The sequence below is a fragment of the Bos mutus genome, chromosome 21 (genome assembly GCF_027580195.1).
Source record: "Bos mutus isolate GX-2022 chromosome 21, NWIPB_WYAK_1.1, whole genome shotgun sequence".
NCBI classification, from domain to species: domain Eukaryota; kingdom Metazoa; phylum Chordata; class Mammalia; order Artiodactyla; family Bovidae; genus Bos; species Bos mutus.
In genome coordinates this window covers 26,706,999-26,731,409 of record NC_091637.1, presented here as the reverse complement: position 1 = coordinate 26,731,409, position 24,411 = coordinate 26,706,999, and the positions used below count along the sequence as shown (strand labels likewise).

Here is a 24,411-nt window from a genome sequence, read left to right as displayed (position 1 = left end):
CTGGTGGTTCCCTTCTCCTTGAAGTCCAGCCGACACCAGAGACAGAATTCTTCTTCTTGCCAAGCCAGTTCCATGCGTGTTTCTGACAGTTTCGATTAAGATCCTTAACTCATACATGATGTAGCCTGCAGGTTGCTCTTCAGAGCCACCCCGTCAAAAAGGCGCCAACTTCTCTTCCTTCGACTGATGAGAAAACTCCACAAGTTGTGGAGGATAAGTAACTTGCCCAGTGATGCCAGCAAGAATAAGGTCAGGGTGATGAGCCGGACTCCAGGCTGTGCCATAACCACTAAGCAGCGGGACCTGTCCGACTGAGCTGCTGACACCAAGTTCCAGATTTATGCTCTAGACTTGGATGTTATCCTAGGGGGAGTGCTCTGGTGAGGTATAAAGAGTTCTATCCTCAGCTCTGCCCTTGCTGGCATGACTGATTTTGAGCCACTTTGACAAGCAGCTTTCAGATGGTTTCAGCTGCCAGTAAAGGGGATGCCTGGGGAGTCAGTGGGCTTCCTGTTGCTGGCCGAGCTGAGCTGAGGCTGGTGAATCACCATCGGTTTCATCGTGGGGGGTGATTGAAAGGAGTGGGGCCTGGTGAGTTCTCTCTCCTCTGTGTCTGAGATGTGGTCTTGTTAAGGATCTGCAGACTGGGAACAAGGAAAGCCTGAAGTGTGTAGCCTTCAGCAGGGAGTGAACTGTGTAGCCGGTGCTGCATGTGTGCTCCCTATAGAGGAGGACCAAGCAGAGAGGGGGTCCTTCCCTGAGCCTCATTCCACTGAGGAGGGGCTTCAGTGGAGGGAGTGGAGGTGGTGGGGGCTCAGAGGAAGGGCACCTGAGCTGGACTGGGGAGGCCTGGGCTTTGGAGAGCACGTGCTCTGTGCACAGGCCAGGGATCAGCTCCACTACCCCTTCTCTCTGCAGTGCCAGCAGCACTTCCACTAGAAGATTAACCAGTAGATCGATAATGAATGTGTGGATTGTCAGAGTCCTTTATAATCAGATCAGAAAAGGGTACAACCTTGGGCCATCCGGAAATGAAAATAGCCATTGTTGGACAGCTGTCTGGTTTACTTGCTTTTTTTTTTTTAAAACATATTCACTGCTTGGACCGTTCATGTATTGCTGTTCTTTGCCTCACTATAGGTATTATTTCCTCTATCGAATTGTGAATCCCTTAAAACAAAGACTGTCTGTTTCAGGTGTCGTTTGTTTTGTTTTGTTGTAGCTAGGATTTAGAGTTCACTGTAGACTGAATTTCATAGTATTTTAATTTTTAGATACCCTGCTCTTGAGAGACAAAGACCTTTACTTGTTCCTCGGAACCATGAGCAGCGTAATGAGCTGCGGTGTCTCCCGTTGGGTCTGTTCCTCACTGGGACAGCCTCCTGAGGATTTGGAGCCGGCCACTCCTTGGCTCCTGCTGCAGGACCTCAGGCCACCTTGGCATTCCTGACCCTGCAGCTCCCGCTCAGAAACTCTTCATGAACTTCCACAAGAAAAGTCCTGCTCAAGCAGGAGACCATCCCAAGTCTTCAATCTCTGTAATTTGCTGACCTCTGCTCTGCTTCCCAATATTGATACCTGTCTCTCTCCAACCCAGATGACTTTTTCCTTATCCAGTCCTTGGTGACTGTGATCACGTGTTCTCTCTGTCTTGACTGTCATCTGCCGTCAAGATTTGCCTCTTCCTGAGGCCTGCCCTGCTGCCCTTCTCCAACCCCCATCATGGGCAGCGCTTGCTGGGTTTGGTGCTTGATTCTGTGCTTGTTTGTGTCGTGTGTGACCCTGTGAGAACCAGGGGCAGCCTCAGATGGCTGGTGCAGAGTTTCAGCTTTCCTTTGTAACTGGTAGGCCACTTTAATTCCAGGACCTGAATTTCTCTGTGGCTCAGGACCCTCAGGTCCTGGCTTTAGTGTTCAAAGTCCCACACCCAGGGATCCTCAGCCCCAGGCCATCTGGAACAGTCACTCACCAGATGTAAGGCCATGGACTGGAGTTTTGCCTTGGGCCTCTGCACATTCCATAGGTTAATTAGCTTCTGTATATAGTGAGGCTTTGTCATAAGCTATTTTTCAAACTAAAATTTATGGGAAAATTATTTTAATTCATCAAATATGTATTGACTTTCTAAACCTGTAAGATATTATGAAAGATAATGTGATATGATTTTTTGGTTCTCAGGGAGTTAAAAGCTTTCCTAGCTGTACCATTTGGAGACTTACTAATTTTAATTATATTTCCTTATTTATCTTTACAGATGAAAAGGTCTTGAGAAAACAAACTTTGATGATTTCTTGATCCCTTACCAGGTTGTAGTAGAACGTCTTGGCCTGTCATCTTCTGGTTCGGATTTTTCTTTGGTGCTTTTCACATACTGCACCGAAGCTCATTTCCTACTTTTTCTTTCCTGCGGCCCCTGTCCTGCGGCCCCTGTAGCTTCCTGCCCGTGGTGTGCTGGCAAGTGCCTGAGGCCGAGGATCCTCCCACATGGCTGGCAGCACTCCGGCCTCCCTCCTCAGGGAAAGCCCAGGAGGACAGTCTCTGGGAAACCATCGAGGTTCTCAGGAGCTTTGAAGCTTTTGTTGTGAGTTTCCTCTTCAAGGTCACTAATTTAAAATGTAGCAAGAACAGTCAGGTGGCTCTTGTGTGTCTGTATCTGACCCCTCTGGGAAGAGGGCTTTGTGTTCCCTATTTCTCTCCTGTCTGTGAGCTGGTTTCCTGGCCTACAACTGCAGGACATGGCTGGCAGCCACTGAGGATAGCTCCTATCCAGGGTCCCCTCTTGTTTATAAAGTGTGAGCAGAAGACTGTTCTGCGAGCAGAGAGCTGGCTGTGTGATCCTTGTACTATAAAGCCTGGTTCTATGTGAACAGAACTTAGTGTTATCAGCTAAGCCTCCAGCCAGGTTAACTTGGCGCTTATTTTATGACGTGCTCACAAGAAGAAGCTCCTACTCTGCATCTCCCCATGAAAGTGCCCTCCTGTTCTTCTACCTCCCTCCTGCCCTCTTGCCTTTTCTGCCAGGGGCGTTTCCACTCCACGCTTGAAAAGTTGTGGCACAGTTTTCCTTGAAGGACCACAGCCCAGCAGATCCCTAGTTTATTTTGTTTGTTTTTTTTTTTTTTGGCTTGTATTGTGTATTTCTTGTCCATTTTCTTTTCTTTGATAGTTTTATTTTAAAGTAAACATTGTAAAAGCGTACAGATAGTTAACACATAGTCTTCACCCAGCATCCCCTAATGTTACTATCTTATAACTTCAATAAATTTAGCTGAACTAAGAAATTAAGCTAATTAGTCAGCCAGGTGACTCAGTGGTAAAGAATCTGCCTGCAATGAGAGAGACGCAGGTTTGATCCCTGGGTCAGGAAGATCCCTTAGAGAAGGAAATGGCAAGCCACTCCATTATTCTGCCCTGGGAAATCCCATGGACAGAGGAGCCTTGCAGGCTATAGTCCATGGGATTGCAAAGAGTTGGACATGACTTAGCAACTAAACAACAAGAAATTAACAGCACTATTAACTAAGCTGCAAGTTTTATTCACATTTCCCTAGTTTTTTTTTTTTTCCCCCACTAATGGCTATTATCTGTTTTAGAGTTCTAGTCAGGACACCATAGTACACTTGGTTATCCTGGCTCCCTAGCCTCAGTCTGTGACCATTTCTCCATCTTTACTGATGGATCATGAATTCTTTCATCTTGGCTCCTATGTCCTTTTGAAATATCCTCTCCTCCTTCTTCTCCTTCTCTCTCCCCCCCTTTCTCTCCCTCTCTCTGTTCCCTGCCCACCCCCCACCTCCACCCCACCCCCCAGCTGTGGCAGACACATCCAAGGGAAGTTGTGAATCTTCAGCACTGCTTAGTGGGCCTCCTGAGCCCCCTGAGGTCACTGCACCATTGCAGGTTCAAAGTGCCTGTCTTCTGACGGGACGTGCCCAAGTGCTTTTTCCAAGCCTCATTTCACTAATGTTAAGAATTGTCACTTAAGTGACTATCTTCTAGCACAGAGCTGGGCAAGCATCTTCTGTGAAGTCCCAGTCAGTGTTTGAGACTTTGCAAGCCATGAGGTCTCTGGTTGCAAGTACTTAGCTCTGCCTTTGTCCTGTGGAAGCAGTCCTGATAGTACACACATGAATGAACATGGCTACATTTCAATAAAACTTTATTTACAAAAACCGGGGGCTGCCTTCTGGGTTGGCCCACCTTGAACCCATTAAAGGCCTTCTGCTCCTTTCATGTTTGTCTCATTTTTGGTGTCTTGGTGAACTGCGTCTATTGTATTTGTGCCCATGGTAGGAGAGTGCAGATGTCATCAGCACGGTTGGCTAGCAGCACTACTGTGGTCATGTGTCCTGTCCCACAGGCCCACCATCTCTTCCTTTCCGTGATCATCCCTGCTCTGCTTCGCAGGATCTTGAAATCCTGTGGTGAGGCTTTTTTTTTTTAAAGCAAACTTTTATCTGAGTATAACATACCCCCAAAATGTGTATGAATTATGTGTGTTAACCAGGTGTGTTTTTGTAGCATTGTTTTGAGACTCTGAGTGAATTGGCTCCTTGAGGAAAGTGGTAGAGCATGAAGTGGTGTGGGCTCTGCTTAGTGAGCCAGGAGTTTGTGTAAAGAGCTCAGTGTTACAGGAGTGCCACCTCGAACTGTCTGAGCTCTCTCTTGGTCCAGGTCACTCATCTGACTCTCTCAGCTGATGAGTTGCTGAGAGAATCACATAGGAAATGACTCTTGTAGTTTTGGGGTTTTTTTTCCCCTCCAGGTTAACTGCCCTCTTATGATTGGTAGCTATGATTTTCTAGTGGAGAGAAAAGGTTGAGCGTTCCTTTGCTAGATTCTGATATGGCATTTGGTAAACATTGTGTCCAGGGGGTTATGGAAGATTTAAATTTTATGTATTTGAGTTATTTGGTGAGAATCAATGTATACTGATGGCTAGCACTTTGAATCTGTAGTTCTGTTTGGTGCCTCCTGCTATGTCTCGATACAGAGCATGTAATTCTGTGTCAGACAGTAAAGAATCAGCCTGCAATGCAGGACACCTGGGTTTGATCCCCGGGTTGGGGAGATCTTCTTAGAGAAGGGAGCAGCTACCCACTCCAATATTCTTGCCTGGAGAATTCTGTGGACAGAGGAGCCTGGCAGTCTGTAGTCCATGGGGTTGCAAAGAGTCAGACATGAATGAGCAACTAATACTTTTCATAAAGAAACAAGTTGAAATCAGAACACTTGTTTGTAAGTTCCAAGTATACTGCTTACTTAAGATCTTGGTCTCTCTCTTGGTCCAGGTCACTCATCTGACTCTCTCAGCTGATGAGTTGCTGAGAGAACCACATAGGAAAACATTGTGAACCTCCCACCAGAGGATTTTGCAGCTCTCTGTGGTGTGGTAGGCGAGCAGGATGGCCTGGGGCAGTTTTCCAAATTTGTGGTTACTGCTAGCACTTATCTCCTGACCCTCTTGGCACATGGCCCTATTACATCACTGGTTTCTGTCTGGTTGGAACCATGCCTACCCCATTTGTGGTGCTGGTCTGGTGAACCCGGAGCAGTGAAATGGTTCATTCACTTGTGTTAGCACTCATTGACTGGGCCCCAGCACCGTGCTCAGTCTTCAGCTCACAGCTACACTGTCAGCAGTGGAGAAAAATCAATCTGTGCTCTGCCTCCAGGGGCATGTGGTCCTGAGGGTGAGACAGGCACTGACTGACTTTATGTAGAGTGTACATCATTGTGCAGTAGCTGTGATCAGGGCTGAGAATTACAAGTAGATGATGCTGTGATTGAGGGAGTTAATCTCTGTAGAGGTTTTTCTCAGGCATTCCTGAGAAAGCGATTGGACTGATGGAGAAGGAAAGAGTATTCCAGGGAATGGGCACAGGGTACGAAGACCCCATGGATGAAAGTAGTCCAGCCCCTGAGAGTGACTAGAAGCCCACTGAGGCTGGAGAGGAGGGAGGGTGTGAGAACAATGTGGGGGCACGAGGGGCCTGGCAGGCCACGTGGAAGAGGCTTATCTGCTTAGAAGGAACAGTTACTCCACTGGTCCAAGCCAAGAATTGGACATGAGCACATTTAAATTTAATCCTCAAGTAAATGTTAGGGTTCTGTTCTTAAAACTTGCCTTGTGCATTTTAAGAATTTTGAAAGTTGTCTTTGCAATTCAAATTTATTTAAGAGAGAAGATTGTTTTGAGACAAGTTGTGCTTTGTGAATTGGTGGGTGTTTGGGTCTTGTCAGCAAACAGTTCTGTCCATCATTGTTAGAGGGTTTAACAGGCAAAGTGGATCAGCACCCTAACCTTTTCACCAAGGACTCTAGACACGGATTACTTAAACATATCCCTGGGTCTGATTGTATTTTAGAACTTGAAGGATTAATGATGACCATGGTTTAAATCAGTTACAGAAAATCACTCTTTTCAAAGAACGTTATAACTTTTGTTTTGGTTTCTTAATTTCTTTTAACTCTTTTAATTCAAAAGTATATTTTAAAGTTTTGTTGCCAACTAAGTTATCATGTGAGTGCAGAGGGAAACTCGATTTGGCTTTGTGGGTTTATTTTAGGTTAAATGGGCTTCCCTGCTGGCTCAAGCAGTATAGAATCTGCCTGCCATGCAGGAGACCCAGGTTTGATCCCTGGGTCTAAAAGATCCCCTGGAGAAGGAAATGGCAACCCACTCCAGTATTCTTGCCTGGAGAAACCTATGGACAGAGGAGCTTGGCAGGCTACAGCCCATGAGGTCGCAGAGTTGGACATGACTGAGCAACTAACATTTTAGGATAAATAGATTGCATTCTTAATCTTGAGATTAACACTGAACTGTTTCTCATCCCTTATGAAAGGAATCGAAGACATGGGCCTTGGAGATCAAGTCACATGTTAATAGAACACAACTATCCCATCAAGTAATACTCTGCAGGAGACTGGGGAGGTCATTTCTTCTCTGGGACGCCTTTCAATAAATAATGAGAGGCAGTGTAGCACAGTAGACAGTGCAGACTCCAGCTCAGCCCCTCTGGTGGAACATCTCAGACCCCAAGGTCTTTGTGCCTCAGGTTCTGTATCTCACAAATGTAGCACAGCGCCCCACTGCGGCTGTTACTGTTGTGGAGTCCTGGCTCAGTGTTTCTTAGTGTCATCAGGAAATTTTCCTTCTAGGTTACACAGCAACTGTTGACATTTTATGGTGTGTTTGTAGTTTGCACAATGATATGTTTCTTTTTGTAAAGGAGAAATTGTTGTAAATGAAGTCAATTTTGTGAGAAAATGCATCGCGTCGGACACAAGCCAGTACGATTTGTGGGGAAAACTGATATGCAGTAACTTCAAAATTTCCTTCATTACGGATGATCCAATGCCATTACAGGTGCGTTTGATTTGTATGCTGTTTAATTGTATCAAGGCTTTATACTCTTATACCTTATACCTGGAGAAGGAAATGGCAACCCACTCCAATATTCTTGCCTGGAAAATCCTGTGGACGGAGGAACCTGGTAAGCTACAGTCCATGGAGTCACAAAAAGTCAGGCACGACTGAGTGACTTCACTTTTATACTCTTAAGCAATACATATTCTTACACAAAGCACAGATATGGAAAAACTACAATAAAATTATTAAGTGAGTAATGTAAGGTTGGATCTCCTTGCAGTTCAAGTGACTTTCAAGAGTCTTCTCCAACACCACAGTTCAAAAGGATCAATTCGTCGCTCAGCTTTCTTTAGAGTCCAACTCTTACATCCGTAAAAGAAAGCTGAGCACCGAAGAATTGATGCTTTTGAACTGTGGTGTTGGAGACTCCGACTCTTGAGAGTCTCTTGGGCTACAAGGAGATCCAACCAATCCGTCCTAAAGAAAATCAGTCTTGAATATTCATTGGAAGGACTGATGCTGAAGCTGAAACTCCAATACTTTGGCCACCTGATGTGAAGAACCAACTCATTGGAAAAGACCCTGATTCTGGGAAAGGTTGAAGGCAGGAGGAGAAGGGGATGACAGAGGATGAGATGGTTGGATGGTGTCACCAACTCACTCAATGGACATGAGTTTGAGCAAGCTCCAGGGGTTGGTGATGGACAGGGAAGCCTGGTGTGCTGCAGTCCATGGAGTTGCAAAGAGTCAGACACGACTGAGATGAACTGAACTGAACTGAATGTAAGGTTAGGAATGTATTACATTAAAATTCAAAGTAAAGTTTAAGGAGAATGTTGAGACGGGTGCAATTAGTGAAATGGTTTTAAGTCACATTGCTATATTTATCCTCTGTGATCTTTGCTTATGTAACCTTTTTAATAAGGGAGCTATTATTTCCTTCTAAATCTTTTAACCTACATATAAAAACAAAGAGATCCTTTTTGACTGGTCATAAAGAGAAAAAAGTATACAGCAAATAATCTCATAAATGCTGCATGTTTTATGTATTTCATAGTATCTTTAACTGGCATTTTTCAAAAGTCAAATTCTTATTTCAAATTTCTAGTAAGAATGAAGAAAAATATTGATAAAGTTTTTCCTTAATAACCTCTTGCTATTTTATTTTCTAACTGGATAAGAGTAGCTCCATATAATTTGAGTTCTCAAAAGTTCAGTCATTTGACTAACTTAATAATTCTGGACTTTTCCTCAATTCTCATTTTCTATTTTGATTTTTAAAGTGTTATATACTTCACCCCCTAGACCTTTATTTGTGATAGTTGTATTTGGATGTAATTCTAAACTTTTGACTGAAGTGTGTAACTATGGATAAGTATATTTCAATCTATTGCAGTGTGTAGGTATATTTAAATTTAAGGCATTTAGAGATACCTACTATGTAGAGACACTAGCTTATTAGACTGTAAACTTGGGTTTTTCCTTTTGTTTTTAGCTTTATTTCTATCTTTGGCCCCAGATTTCACTGTAAATGAGACCAATATACCTGGAAGAGCTTAAATCCAGTACTACTCATAGAAAAAAATTAGCCAGTGCCCCACCAACAGAAGGTTAATCGCATCAGCTATGTCCTTAGTTTGAAAGTGTGTTTAAAAAGTGAGTTTAACAAACAAGCAGTAGTTTGACTAAAGATTTTTATTTCTGGTAGAACTTCTGCTCTAAAATCTCCATTGTGAAAATCAGGCCATGACTTTACCCATTAAAATCTGATGACTTTGAAGGCCCACTTCTTTACTATTTTAGTGACAGTTTTACCTGAACTAGACATGCATGTGTTTGCTGTGAAGTGATTGACAGGATACTGTGACATATCCTATAAGTTATAGTGACACTGTAGTGTGTAATCTGCCCTAATTTTATTGTTTAAAGCGTGGGAGAAAGGTGGAGAGAATGTGATCGAAGCAGGCATGTCATGTCTCTCTTCCTCCCCTGATTCCTACTAGAACACGTTCTGTGCTGCTACAGTGCCAGCACTGTCATAGCTGCTGCTGCTGCTGCTGCTGCTAAGTCGCTTCAGTCGTGTCCGACTCTGTGCGACCCCGTAGATGGCAGCCCACCAGGCTTCCCCATCCCTGGGATTCTCCAGGCAAGAATACTGGAGTGGGTTGCCATTTCCTTCTCCAGTGCATGAAAGTGAAAAGTGAAAGTGAAGTCACTCAGTCGTTCCGACTCCTACCGACCCCATAGACTTGCAGCCTACCAGGTCTCTTCATCCATGGGATTTTCCAGGCAAGAGTACTGGAGTGGGGTGCCATTGCCTTCTCCAACTGTCATAGCTACACACAGGCAAGAGCTTTCTGTTCTTTTCAGAGAGCGTCCTTGCAGCTTATCACACCTAACAGTAAGGCTTGTTATTACCATTGGGAAGTGATTGCTAACAGAATTAACATGAACGTACTTTTTTATTTCAGAAATTCCATTACAGAAACCTCCTACTTGGCGAACATGATGTGCCTTTAACATGTATTGAGCAAATAGTCACACGTATGTATTATTCTTCACTCAGTTGCTAAATTCTCACTTGAAGAATTATATCCCTCAAGTACTTTGGTTGGAATTTTATTTCTGTAGGTTTTTTCCTTTTTTATTTTTATTTTTTGGGTCCCAGGAAAATTAATTAAAAAGTAATCCGTAAATTATTTTAAAATAGAGATATAAAATATATGGCTTTTTATATTTTCTGGTATTTGTCCTCTTTTTAATTAAAACCTTAATCATTAAGTATAGATGGTAGTGATTTTGTGTAAAGAGATATCTTTGGTATCATCAGAAGCAGGGTTAAAACTGACCCCCCAAAGTTCTCAGAATCATATTTGAACAGGAAAGATTCCAGAGAAGCAGTACCCAAGTGGTGGGTGATCTTTCAGTTGTTCTCAGCAAGAGTTTGTTAAAGTATACTAAAGAGTAAGTATCAAGAAAGAAATTTTTTTCCTTTTCAGTAAATGACCACAAGAGGAAGCAGAAAGTTCTGGGTCCAAACCAGAAGCTGAAATTTAATCCAACAGAGTTAATTATTTACTGTAAAGATTTCAGAATTGTCAGATTTCGCTTTGATGAATCCGGTCCTGAAAGTGCCAAAAAGGTAATCCTGTTAAGTTCTGTCACGACTTTTGCACTGTGTTCACCAGTTGCAGTTCCTTATGGAAGTTCTCATTTCTCAGCTGCTCAGTTTTTTTTTTTTTTTAGGGGAAGTTATTAGATGTCTCCTTATGTTAAAGTGAAAGTCAGGAATGTTTCTAGAACTGTTTCCTTGGACTAGTTTATGGCTACTTTAAGCTATTCTCTGGAGAAGGAAATGGCAACCCATTCCTGTACTCTTGCCTGGAAAATTCCATGGACAGAGGAGCCTTGTAAGCTACAGTCCATGGGGTCGCAAAGAGTTGGACACGACTGAGCGACTTCACTTCCTTTCACTTCTAAGCTATTCTACATAATTTTTTTAATCAACTTCTAAAATACAAAAAACTTTCATGTACCTTTTACATTAAGATCATTGCCATCTGGTTTTTTTCTCGTTAAAAAGATTGAAAAGATGATGCTGTATGCTGTATTGTAATTGAGGTTTGGTAAGACTTTTAATTCAGAACCTCAGAGCTTTATTATCAAACTAAAAGCTTGACTGAGGTTACATAAGGTTAGGTAAATATGTAGTTGTAGAGGGGTCTAATATTAGTACAATAAAGAAATTTTAATGAATTTAAATGATATTCCACAGGGGCAACTAAAAGCTAAGGGCTTTTTAATTGCCTTGTTTTTCCCCTGCCTTCCAGGAAATGTTTACTGCAAACTCATGGAGTGAGATTCAAGGGCAGAAATTCCTTCTTTGAGTCCATATTTTGGCTTTAGTAGAGGAGTGAAGCTGGTCCTAAGCAACCTCCCACCTCAGCTAGTCTGTGGTGCAGCAAGTGTAGGATCTACTAACAGAATCTCCAGGGGAGCCTTGCTCTCGTGTACTGAGAATAGAGGAGTGATGAGGGAGTTTTGGGCCACAAGAAATGGGTGCATTTGTTCTCCATGGTCAGTAAACTTAATGCAGTTAATTTTCTGTTGATATCAGTGAGGCTATCGGAAGAATCTTATGGCAGCTGTCTTCATGTACTTTGGTGGGGAGGTGATAAGTTTATTTTTAGAACCAGAGTCAACAGATTCTTTACAGGAGGGCAAACATGAAATGAATATCTGAAGATGCCTGGCCATTGCAGCTCGATTAGGTAGCAGAAGTGGTGGTGGGTCTGTGGCTGACCAGTTTTCAGAGAGAGTGTGTTAAGACCATCTTTCTGCATGCTGCAGGATGGGAAATTCAGCCAGATAACTTTTATGGCTGCTGTTAGCCATTCAGTTCTGCAGTTTGTGATTTTGGCATTTTACTAGTTTGAGGTACCTGTTCTTATGTAGAAAGACCTCAGAATTAATTAGGTGGTAGATTGCATATAAAATAGTTGAACCAAGTTAATTTTTAAAATTCCTCTATAGTTGTTGTTTAATCAAAGCACCAGGAATCTGCTTATGGAAACATTACCTTCAGGATGTATAGCATGTCAAGAGTAGGGACACCATTGGAACTGAGGGAATGGAGTTACAACAGGATTTTTTTTTTTTTTAAGTAAGAAATTGATACAGTGGCCCAACAGTCTTCCAGGAAGTTTACGTTTCTCCCATCCTCTATTCTGTGTTTCAGATGACACTGTGTCAGTCATTGAAAATCATAATTATCTGACTTCTTCTTGCAAGATCTAGGATACTTGTTGCTAAGTATAATTGAGGCAATAAAGCATGAACAAATTAAAATTAAATTTAACAGTACAAAGTAGAAGCATGAAACATATTTCCACATAAATGATTAGTTTCCAAATGAATGAAACAGAAATTCACAATATCCCTTATCTGTTGTTGCTGCTTGCAAGTGCTTCAGGGGCCTCACTGAATAATCTACACAAAACTGACCAGGCGGCTCCAGTTTTTTATGCCCTTTCTGCAGACCAGATTGCTGGCAAAAATCCTTTCCCCACTGTCTTAAAATATAAAAAGCAGTTACCTCACATACAAAAGAAATACTGTTTTTGTCTTTGTATAATCATAAGAGGGGAAATACAGGAAAGAAACATAGGCATTAAGAATATAAATGGAGGGACTTCCCTAGCAGTCCAGTGGTTAAGAGTCCGCACTTCCACTGCAGGGGACTCAGGTTCATCCCTGGTCAGGGACTCACATGCTATGTGGTACGGCCAGAAGAAAAGAATACAAGTGGAGAATTTTTTCCCTGATTTACATATCTTCAAACACAGAGGTTAAATCATGTATGGCTGCCAAAGCTTAATGTCTTCATGAATTTAAAACAAAAATTCTAGTATACTCTTTTATTTCATGTGAAAATTTTCGTTTGAAACTAGGTCACAGTTGGGAAGTTACAGCTTGATTCTACCTCCTGGAAACTTTGAATACTGTTTTCTCTGGAAGTACTCTGATTTTTGTAAATTGTTTTAAAATGACCAAATCCGTGTTCACAGTTCTCTGATGTGTGAACCATTGATAATTTTTGGAAATACAGCAGTTATATTTCTGTTTGAATTACAAAATCTTGAAATGTTAAATTGGTTCACATATTGTTAAATATTGCTCCAAAGCCTTCTGGTAGTCTATTTGTTATTGCCTAAATATCAATCAATAGTATTACAAAAAATTACAATTTCCTACAATAGCCAGGGCAAATGAACTATTTCAGAAGCAGTTTTCAAAGGTGTAGAGTTTTTCTGAAAATTTTTTAATACTTAGGGAGTACATTGTACATTATTCCTAAGATTGGAATAATTGTACATGAAAATGAGACCTACTTTTTTGAGTCTCTTATTACACTCTTAGTGATAGAGCCTAGGAACATGGACGTAGGCTTTTTAGGTAGTGTGTGTGGAAAGGCTGAAGGAAGAGGACTCCTGGCTTTCCTGCTCTTCTCAGAGTGTCCTGCAGTGACAGTGGGAGTGTGACACAGTTGTGTGTGCCTTTGTCTGGGTTCCCAAAGGTAGCCCGGACTGAGGTTACCTGAGCAGAGTCATGTGCACTTGTGGTTACACTGCTCACCAACAGCTTAGATCCAGCTGTGTCTCCTTCCCCCAGAATCAACTGTAGAGCAGGAGATTAAACTGAGTCAGTGTCACAGTATTATTTTTGTAGTCTTCTTTAAATGCGAATGCTTTTAAAGGCTTGTTTCCTAACCTTTGTAAATGTGATGTGCTATTTTTAAGGGCTTTTTAGAAATGGGCTGCGCTGGGTTTTGCCTAGCAGATAGGCTTGGTGGCCATAAAAAACATATTCCATCATCAGTGATCTGTGGATTTCTTTTGTGTAAACACGGCCCCTGACTGCTTTCTAAAGGTCTCAGACAAAGTGATAACTAGTATGATGGGCTTGGAGTACTTCCTGACTACATTAGGAACTCATTCTGTAAACTAGTATTTTCAGTGCAGCTGTTCTGAAGTGCAGAGTGCCCCCAGAAAGTACTAAGGAGATGGCAGAAGTGTGGAGTCTCCTGGGCTTCCTCAGATGTGCACGGAGGCCTTGCCTGGTCTTTACTAAAGAACTAACGTGCTTTCTCCTTCCCTCACTCTATCACCTCACATCTTCTTCCCTGCTCGTTTTACTTTCCCCTTTAGCACTCACACTTGTCTCTTTTACTATAGACTTTCCTGTTGATCTGGTTCAGTGTCTGTCTTCCCCGCTAGAATGTAAGCTCAGGGTGAGCACAGGGTTTGTGTTTGTTTTGTTCATTCTGAGTCCCCAGGGCTTAGGACAGGTGGCTGCTCCGACAGTACCTGTTGAAGGAAGGAGACATGGTGTTTGCCCTGGAGGAATTGAACTTCATAGTAGAAGTAAAACAGAGAACCCGGTATCCTCCTCCTTATTCATGCTAATGACTAGTATGTGAAGCCCTGGAAAGGACCACTTCTTTAACTACAGAGCAAGCTCAGTTAACTACAGAGCACTGACCAGAGATGACAGCTTCAGAGAAAGAGTGGTTGGTTGATCAGTGGGGAAGGGCTTCTTGAACAAAGTGTGGAGAAGGAGGTGGCTGGGACTGAGTCAGACGGACCATATTCAGACAGGTGCTTCCAGACCAGAGACTACTGAGGGATGGGGTGGGAGGTGGGGGTAGGTACAGGAGGGCTGGTAGAGCCTGCCTGATGGGGGAGATTTAATTCAGCATGCAGGTATCTGGTAACTGCAGCAGATAATCCAGAGAACAGAGTCGTTGCTCAAAAGTTCATCTTTAGAAGAGAATCCTTAAGTGTTATTTAATTTTTTTTAGAATATAGGGAAGCCCACAGAGATGCCATAAGGCAGGTATGGCTTAAGATTGTAGCTCTGATAATGCTGAAAAATGGGACGAAAATGCAAAAGAATCTTGAGAAAAGTGCAACAAAGCTTATAAACTAAACACGGTGTCCAGAGGAGTAGGAAGTGACAAGGACTTTTTCAACGTGTAGATTCTGTAGTTTGCTCCTAGAAGAAGTGCTCTAAGGACTGGTGAGCAGGCAGGGGATGGAAATGCAGGTCATTGTCTCCTAAACTTCCCAAGTGGGATGGACTCTCAGAAAAGGCTCTCCCACAGGTGTTAAGAACAGCAAGGTATTTCGTAAGTTTGAAGGAGCCATTATTATTGTCGTTTTTTGTCAAAACTGAAACTAATGATAACCATTCCCCTAGCTTTATGTTTTAATTTAGTAAGACAGGAAGCATTTATTCTGTAGAAGTCTGCTAAAATATATTTCTAACAACTGACACATACTTACCAGTGAATAGAATCTGCATCAGCCCACCACAGACATGGCTAATTTGACAAGGACTAACAATTAACTAAACTTCTTGCTTGCTCACTGTCAAAAGCATATCATTCTGGCTTAATGCTTTTTCTTCTAAAGGATAACTTTTTAAGTAAGATGGTCTGTTGTTCTCTCCTTGCGTCTGTCTTCATTTTCCTCTGTCTGCTCATGTGAGATTGTATTCTCCCATCTCCCGTCACTAGTCCAGGGCTCTGTGAGCTTATTCTGTAAGCTGGAATACCATCCTTCAGTCCAGCAGCAGTTGAGGTTGATCGCAGCCGTATCCCCCGTGTGCAGCTGCTCCTGAGGTTGGGCATGTGCTCGAGTTACCCATCCTCAGTGCAGCCTCGATTTCATCTTCATGGTTCACATGCCCAGACTGAGGCTCCAGGCAATGAGTTGACTTCACACAGGTTCCTGGCAGGTGCTTGGTGGGGCTGGGTTCAAGCCCTGAGCATTGGGTTACAAAGACCATGCTTTTCCCAGCACAGGCAGAGTCTCAACCATTTTACTTACACAGTTGTTTGTTGTTTTTTTTTAATGTATCTCTTTTAACCACCCATGAACTTTTGGGTTTCTTACTAATTTTTATTTTTTGTAAGAAAAAAATTGTAGCTTTTCTGTTTTTAGATTTTTCTGAAATCTAAAATGAGTATGAACATTAAAAGGCATCCCTTATACTGAGCCTTCCGAATTGCTGGTATTAAATAATTATTGTCCATAAAAAATGAAAATTTCTCTTTTTTTTAGGCGTGGATATGTCACTGCCTTTTTTGAGAATGCTTCATTTACTTTCCAAGTTTTGTTTATCTGAGTAAAATTATTTCCCTGTTAAAATTCAGCTCAGCAAACACGTACTGAACACTTAGCGTGTAGTCACTGAAGATTGAACAGTGTCTGGGGGCACAGCAGTGAATGAGGTCCCTGGCCTGAGAGAGCCCATTCCAGCTCTGGGTCAGCAGGAAAACATGGAAACATGTGTCCATAGACCTTGCCTAAGATGATGCTCCCCACACCCAAGGCCTCGTTGTACGTTTCATTTAACCACGTGTGTTGAAATCAATTCTAAATGTAGAATTTTTCCTAGGTATGCCTTGCAATAGCTCATTATTCCCAGCCAACAGACCTCCAGCTACTCTTTGCATTTGAATATGTTGGGAAAAAATACCACAATTCAGGTAAATATGAAAATATTAACTACTGTGACTAACTTTACATTGTCTTAAATTTTATTCTTATGTTTTATGAGAAGCCTCCAAGTACCTGAGCCTTAATGATTGTTCAATTATTACCTTCATAACTATAAGAGAATTAAGCACTCTGTGCTAAAAGAGATAATATTTGTCAGATTATTTCCTTTAAAAGTGAGGAACCTATAAGCAACTGTAACGAAGGCTTATGGGAAGCGTGTCAAGTGTTTTACCTGCAGTCAGTGGCTTGTGTTTCATGATGAAGGAAGATAACTCTCCCTCTCCACCATTAATTGGTAGCTTGAGTTAAAGTAATCTTTTAAGAAAACTGGAGGAAATTAAACGACATCTGAAATTCATAATCTTTTTTGGAAAGGTGATTTCATGCAAAAGCTGAAGTGGCTGAACTCTTTAATGGACTTCATTAAGTCATAATATTGACTTTATAATTATGAATAAGATTCATGAAAGGAAGATGAGCATTCATCCAAAGGACAAAAAACAGTGTATTTTAAACCATTTTTACAAAAGTGAATAGTTCTGTTCACATAGATGTCAGTGATGACACCACCAAAGAAAATTGTAAGTGATCATATAATTCTGAGTTCTTTTATATACAAATGTAATTTTGATCAACCGGTTTCCTTTTTTTAACCTCATAAAAGGCTAGAGGAAAATCAATGAGGTCATGTGTTACTTCATCCCGTCGTAGGTTAGTGACCATCTGTCTATTGCTTGCTGAGTCTCATGCTTGCCCTGTCTTTAAGGGAGCAGGATGACTCAGCTGCATGTTTGTAGTGAAAGGTCCCTTCACCTAGCCAGCATGGTCCTGATGGGGAGCTTGTAAGTTACTAATTTTACTGGCCTTTTACATTTTGTTAGAACATGTATAGTAATCTAAGTAATGTGTGTAATAAAAGTGTATTCCAGTATCATGTTGTAACTGCATTAAGACGCAGGAGCAGCACGTAGCACCCACAGATGCATGTGGTGTCAGTGTACTTCACTGCTTTAGACGATGCTCCTAAACACTGCAGAGATGACAGGTGGAAGTCATAGTTTTTGTCTTATGGTACTGTACTAGAAGAAATCGGATAACAAAATGTTTGTAACTTAATTTTTTGCATCAAAATATAACTGTTTTTAACTTAGGCTTGAACAATACAAATAATTTTTTCATTTCTTAACATAAAGAAAATCCACTTATTGTCTGAAGATGAGGTGCTATAAGTCTGCACTAGGAGGTAGACAGATGGCCCTCTGACCCATCATCAGGCTGCAGATGCAATCCTCAGGGTTAGCCCCAATCACACTCTCACCTCTCCTAGGAGGGCCTTTGATTCCCACGGTTCATGATACAGACCAGCTGCCTTTTTTCTGGTAGGAACGAGTCCAATGTAGGGACCTGCAAGTTCTGCACAGTGTGATGCCTGGAACTCAGCCAGGACAGTGAACTGTCTGATGCATTTGATGACCTGAGGCCTGATTCCCTGACTGCTCACGGTTGTGTCCATCCACTCCTTGTGGGCATGTTTGGGATGTTAATATTTTAAATAGTTTATTCAGTCCATAGCCCTTCTACCACTGGGTTTCCTTATTCCCATCCATCACTTCTGTATCTTCTCACTTGTCGAGAAAGTAATGATTGACGATTAACCTGTAAAATATCTAGGAGCACTTTATATTGCATCCTTCAGACTCCTCCTCCTTGGCAGGCACTTCATACATGTAGTGCTCAGCCAGAGTTCTAGGAAGATTCCTCTTAGGGTAACATCCTTTCATACCCTCCCTGCTGTTGCAGAAGGTACACTGCATCTGTAAGATCAAAGGAGGCCTGAAATTTCCACACACTGCAGTCAGAATCCATTAAACTGTGAGTGGAATACCCAGTAACCCACCCTTGACCTTCAGGATGACACCTTGATTCAGCAGCTGGATTAAAGAAGCTGTTACTACAGGCAGGCAGGCAACAAAGCTGTTCTCACAGCCGGGACGAGCAGCAGGAGGATGTGCCCAGCAGTTATCTAAAAGCCTTTTAGCTGGCCTTAGTCGTTCTGAGGTTTTCTCTTGTGTTCAGCATCACTTGAATACTTCTGGGAGAATTCTGATATTTGGGAAGATGCCCGGCACCTGCGGGTGGGACATCCCTTGGGACAACCCCCACGCTGACACTGTGGGAGGCATAGGCACAAACAGAAACAGTAGTTCTGTTTTTCCTCTTCTAACCTGAAAGCAACCACAAGGATGCTGTTTTCACCAGTCAGTGTATAATTGGACAAATAACGTCCAAAAGATACAGGTCCATCTTTGTTATGAAATTGACAAGAGGTCAGATTGTGCTTCTGGACTAAAGATTGAGAACCCCGGGTTCCTGACAGGCCCAGGGTCAGCAGTTCCACCCTGTGATAGACCCCTGCTTACAGATGGGACAAGAACATCTCGGGGTGCAGTGTAAACTCTGCAAGAAAGTCAAGTCTGTGACGTCGTTTTGTTTTGCAATCTTATCCTCCTTTTATAAGCATTGGATGTTCCTTTAGGTGCTTATTGAAAAACCACTTGCCAGAGAACGAACTCCATTCAGAACTGTAGAAAGTTTTAGTTTGTTGTTTGTCAGTTCTTCTAACATTCACGTGTAGCTGTGAATGGTTGTGACTGGTACTCTGTCTCTGCAGTAGGAATGCGTCAGCCTATACACCAGAATCCCTTTTGGGAGAGCTTTTAAAAGACAGTAACACTGGCGCCACCCAGCCCATGAGGTCTGAATGTTGCATCCGAACCACTTTGTTGACTCAGCTCTCTGGAACTTCTTCATGATCACGGTTCTGTTCTTCCCTTCCTCGCCCTCTGTGTGACCCTGATTTCTGCAGTGTCAATGAAGTGATGGGCTTTGTTTTCCTGTGTTGACTGCTTTATGGTCTTTACTGTTGCTTGAGGCCATTCTGACTATGGAGGGGCTGGTTACATGGAAACTCCAGAGTCTGGGATAAGACCTGTGAACGGTGTCACAGGAGCTAGTGAAGGTCAGGATTGCTCCCTGTCCTGTCCCTGTCAGCTGGCTGAGGACGGCTATCCTGAGACCTAAGTCAGCAACGTCAGGGTGGCTGGCTCTTCTAGAGGACCAACCCAGCCAGCCTTCCCTGGGCACCTGTACACAGGCATGGGCTTCGGGCCTTGGGACTTCCTGGAAAGCATAAAAATTGCCAGACTCGCTAGTGACAGAGTACCTGCTGCACATCCCATAATAAGCTCTCGCTGGAGAAGATGTCGAGTGTCCAAGATCCCTGATCCTGGCGGCTGAGACGTGGACAGTGAGTGTGTTCTCAGCCCAGCTTCCTAGTCTTCGACCTCAGGACACTGAGAAGCATGCAGTCCTGGCTCCCTGCTAGGGCAGAGCTGCTATAGTATTTACAAGCTCCTGGCGAAAGTCCACGGTATTCTTTTAGCTACTCTGTGGTGGTGGTCTCAGTGCTTGGCGGGGACCTCTGTGCGGTGGTGGTAAAGGCAGCATTTCTTTTCTTGGTTTGAATGTGGATGATGTTTGGTGTTTGTTTCTGATAAATAGCCTTTATCGAGTTAAGGAAATCCCCTTTTATTCCTAATTTGCTAAAATTTGCTATTTTTAAAATCACGAGCACGTGTCGAACTCTGTCAAATGTTTTTCTGTTCTTGGAAGGGTTTTCCCCCCTTTAATTTGGTCATATGATGAAATTCTTAGGTTTTCTAACATTGGCTAGCTTGTTGTGGGTTTTGGTGTTTTGGAACACTGAGTAAAGCAGGAATTGCCTGGGAGTTCCATGTGGGTTCTGAGTTCTAGAGCAGTCATGGGTCCCAGCATGTTCCTGTGGCTGTCACTCTTAAGAGCAGGTGCTGAGACGGAGCAGCATGCCAGGATGTGGGCTTAGAAGGAGCATTTTAACTTTTAACAAGCTCTGTTAGAATCATGATCATCATAATTCTGATGCCACTTAAAGGATAAAATCCGAAATTCCTATTCTGGCACCTGAGACCCTTCCTGATCTAGAGTCATGAGTGCTGTCCAGTGGTGGCGTGTCCTGTGCCCTGCACTGTCTAGTAGTGAAGTCACTGGCCGTATGTGGCTGTTGAGCACTGGAATGTGCCTAATGCAGCTGAGGAACTGAATTTAAAATCTAGGTTAAACTTAAATTTCAGTTGAAATGTAAAGAGCATGTGTGGCTGGTGCTTGCTCTTTGGTACAGCATACCTGTGCATCTGGGCATTCTCCAACCTCCCTGCCGCCACCTCTGGCACCCTTACTGCACTTAAGGTAGTTCAGTACTCAATGGTGTACAAATTGGCCACATTTCTTAAGTCCAGCTCTGCCCAGCATGCCCCTCTCCTTTTCATCAGCCACTGGGCAGCGCTTGCTTTGGCTGGTTCCTTAGGACTCTGCTCAGAGCATCTCGGGTCAGAAGCCTTCCTGCCCCACCCAGCCTGTGGCCCCAGCAACAGCGCAGGGCTTCCTGTTTCTCATCACTCACGTCCACCCAGTGCACTGACAAGCACCTTGAAGTAGGGGTGAAATCTTACTCGTTTTTCCATTTTCAGGCCTTAGCCTGTGGTCACATCTCAGAAAATACCTGTTTTACAGCAGGTTTAGTAAGTAGTCCATGGGAACGGGCATGTCATGTTCACTGGATGGAGAAGGGTCTTCACAGCTACAGGGGGATGGGAGTTGGAGAGCACTCGGCAACAAGGGTCAGGGCAGGCCTGCGAGGGCACTTCAAGAGAATGCAGTTGGAGATGTTGGGGCAAGGGCAGCATCCTGAAAGCCTGTTTCTCAGGAAGCGTGTCTTGTGGCAGCAATTGGCTGGGCTGAGTCCAGCTCAAGTAGGGAGAGCCCAGGCTGAGAGGGGTGCCCTGTGTCACCCAGAGTGGACCCTTCTTTCCCTCTGGTCCCTCTGAGGCCCTCCTGAGGCTATGCACATGCTCCTAGCAGGTTGCAGCCACTTCTCAAGTGGAAAGATTCCTTGCTTGGGAAGGTCAGGTCCTGGCCTCTCTAACCCTCCATTGCACTGGCCCTCTAGTGGAGTGTGAGGAGTCCACATGAGCTTATCATCAGAGGAAAGCTGAGTAGAGACCAAGAGTGTCACAGTGAGTCACAGTAGGAAAGGGCTGAGAAGTCAGTAGCCGGCAGATGAAAGGTCCGGACGGCTCAAGAGTGCAGGTGCTGGTGGATGCATTCTCTCTCTAGGCAAAACCAGCAGTGACCTGGGTTCATGCTTCAGACTGGGGCAAGGGGTTAAGAGTGACCACAAACAGTTGAAAGTTGAGGAGGAGATGACTGGAGAGGAAATGTGGAAGCAGCATTGTTCATGCCCTGAGAAGGTAGTCAGTGAATGTAACGGGCAGTGTGTGATGTAGAGTGAGAGTGGTCCAGGTGGCCATGTGAGAGCCTTCTCTAGTGCCGGAAGGCACTGCAGGCAGAGCCAGTGGGTGGACAGGGCGTGGAGGTGCTGCAGGAATGGACGTGGGGGCTGTCCTGAGAGGAGGGTCTGCCTCTTGGCCAGGACAGGTGAGGACAGGCCAGGACAGGTGAGGTGGTCTTGGAGAGACTGGAGACAAACAGGGATGCTACATCACAGTGTGTTGGCGACAGGAGGCAGGAGGGGATTCAGAGCTGGCTTAATACTGTTGCTTTTTCTTGTAGCCAGCAAAGCTAATGGAGCACCCTTGGGAGCTGGGGGCGGCGGCAGCCAGAAGACGCCACTGTTCGAGACGTACTCAGACTGGGACAGGGAGGTGAAGAGGACAGGTGCCTCGGGCTGGAGGGTCTGCTCCATCAACGAGGGCTACATGATCTCCACCTGGTGAGTTCGCTCTGGCAGGGTGCTCACTGCCGGGGCGCTTTTAGGGGTAGTTGTCAGACTCTACCGTCATTGGTAACTGGATGGGAAACAGACAAGAGGGAGAGAGAAGGAGTTGATGCTTCTCGGTAGACTTGAGGGTCAGGTTGGGTTGGTGTGACTGGTGTTTCCTATCCCATAGCCTGTTGAGAGGACCAGGGTAGATTTTTTTTTTAAGAAATTGCATACATGTTTGATTAGTAGTCATTCTAGACAATATTTCAAACGCTTCCTTTGGATTCTTTCTCTGCTATAATATAGCTTTTGGGATAACTGACCACGTCGCATCTGTTTTCGACTGTGTCTAGGCTCATCAGTGTACCCACAGTGCTCACCAGGTGGGGTGCACATTAGTTAAAGTGGGGTCTGCAGAGCATGCTTGTCCCACTGGAAGCCAAGCTCTCACATCATGATTTGTGTTTTCATCTGCAGCCTTCCAGAGTACTTCGTGGTGCCGAGCTCGCTAGCAGATCAAGACCTGAAGGTCTTCTCCCATTCTTTTGTTGGAAGACGGATGCCAGTAAGTGAGGCCTGCTGGGTCTCTCCAATACTGTGTTCCACTTTCCAGCCGGTTAAGTAAAGACCCTGCTTCTCTCCTAGTTCTGGTGCTGGAGCCACTCGAATGGCAGTGCCCTCGTGCGCACAGCCCTCATAAGAGATGTGCTGCAGCAGAGGAAGATTGAGCAGAGGTAAGTGGGCCACCACCCTCAGAGCTTGGGGTATCTTTGTCATTCTAGCTAGAGTCAGAAAGCACCATGTACTTCATACAAGCATTACCACTGTGGAGAGGATATGAACGTATTAAAATTAACTCTCAGGTTATACTAAACGTAGTTTAGTTCTTTGGCATACAAGGATCTTTTGTTGCTGACATCTTGCTGTAGTGTTGCCTCTAAAGAACTTTCAGAGTGCAGTGATTCCCAGGCAAGACACTGCAGAATGAATCAAGTTTTTCTTATAGTTCAATGCGCCTAGGTTTATCAAGTCACACCAACTAAGACGGTGGCATAGTTAGCTCATAGTAGGTGCTCAAAACATATATGTTGAATAAAAGAATGAATAGTGACTCAAAGGTTTTGTCTTTATTAGGATTTGTAATGCAATAACTAAAAGTCATCCACAGAGAAATGATGTCTACAAGTCAGATTTGGACAAGACCTTACCCAACATCCAAGATATTCAGGTGGCTTTTGTAAAACTTAAACAACTGTGTGTTAATGGTAATTTTATTTTTATTATATATATGCATATGTAAACAGTGACTGGGTGATTCTGTGAGGCATTGTATGAGGCATGTCAGGAAAAATGACATTACCTAAAAATTTAGAAATAGTTAATAAGTAGAGGCTCATTGAGATACCTGTACAAATTAATATTATATGAGAATGTCAGAAGCTCTTAGAAAATGAAGTTTAAGTTGCATTTAGTTTTGGAGGAAAAGTGTCTGCTAGTAGAACAGTGTGTAACCTCACAAACAAACAAAGACCCTAATGTGCTGAGTTATGTTTTGAGCCACATGAGAATGTGTGCAGCCTCAGAGTTAGTTCACGTATGTTTGCTGGAGCACATGCTCATGGGGTGCTTCGATGTGCCCCTGGATGGCTGACTCACAGGAAAGGGCCCTTGGTGTGAAGGGTGCGCAGAGAACCCCTCGTCACTGGGTGTGGAGAGGCAGCAGGACTGGAAGGCGAGCTGGGGTGGGAGTGTGTGTTTGGAAACACAGCAACTGTATCTTTCAGCCGTCCAGTCCTCGGGGTGGCTAGGGATGGGGTTTGTGAGCCGAGGGGCTTGAGATGAGCCAGGACAGGCCCTGCCAGGAAGCTGCCCCCTTCCCTGCAGGGGTTGCCACCAAGGCCATGTCAGCCAGGCACTGGCAGCAGGGAGGGATGGGAGGCAGGGAGGGCCAGGCCGGTGGTGAGGAGGCTGGGGAGGGAAGGCCAGAGTCAGGGAAGGCCAGGTCAGCAGCTCTAGGAGGCAGAGGTGGTTGGAGTCTCCGAGATTTCCCCGAAAGAGTCAGAGAGGAGACGGAGGCCTGGGGAGTGCTTGGTTCCATTCCTTATAGAACTGTAGTGCGACCTCTTAAATGTTTTTATTATTAAATGCAAATG

General features: G+C 43.8%; 2 protein-coding genes across 3 annotated transcripts in view; one reads left to right on the top strand and one right to left on the bottom strand.

Moving 5' to 3' along the window:
• The window catches only part of MTMR10 (myotubularin related protein 10), a 38,830-nt gene that overhangs the window by 5,610 nt on the left and 8,809 nt on the right, over positions 1 to 24,411 (top strand). The window contains exons 3-10 of the mRNA XM_005896346.3: positions 7,236 to 7,372; positions 9,847 to 9,919; positions 10,375 to 10,517; positions 16,337 to 16,427; positions 22,108 to 22,267; positions 22,736 to 22,823; positions 22,904 to 22,992; positions 23,393 to 23,523. Of these exons, the coding sequence (XP_005896408.1) occupies positions 7,236 to 7,372; positions 9,847 to 9,919; positions 10,375 to 10,517; positions 16,337 to 16,427; positions 22,108 to 22,267; positions 22,736 to 22,823; positions 22,904 to 22,992; positions 23,393 to 23,523 (912 nt within the window). The remainder of the gene's footprint in view (positions 1 to 7,235; positions 7,373 to 9,846; positions 9,920 to 10,374; positions 10,518 to 16,336; positions 16,428 to 22,107; positions 22,268 to 22,735; positions 22,824 to 22,903; positions 22,993 to 23,392; positions 23,524 to 24,411) is intronic.
• Positions 14,179 to 24,411, bottom strand: part of FAN1 (FANCD2 and FANCI associated nuclease 1) — a 42,861-nt gene continuing 32,628 nt past the window's right edge. The window contains exon 14 of one of the 2 annotated variants that reach the window (XM_070358454.1): positions 14,179 to 14,241. In XM_070358454.1, the coding sequence (XP_070214555.1) occupies positions 14,194 to 14,241 (48 nt within the window). In that variant the 3' untranslated portion in view covers positions 14,179 to 14,193. The remainder of the gene's footprint in view (positions 14,242 to 24,411) is intronic. The other variant, XM_070358452.1, reaches the window with a different exon arrangement.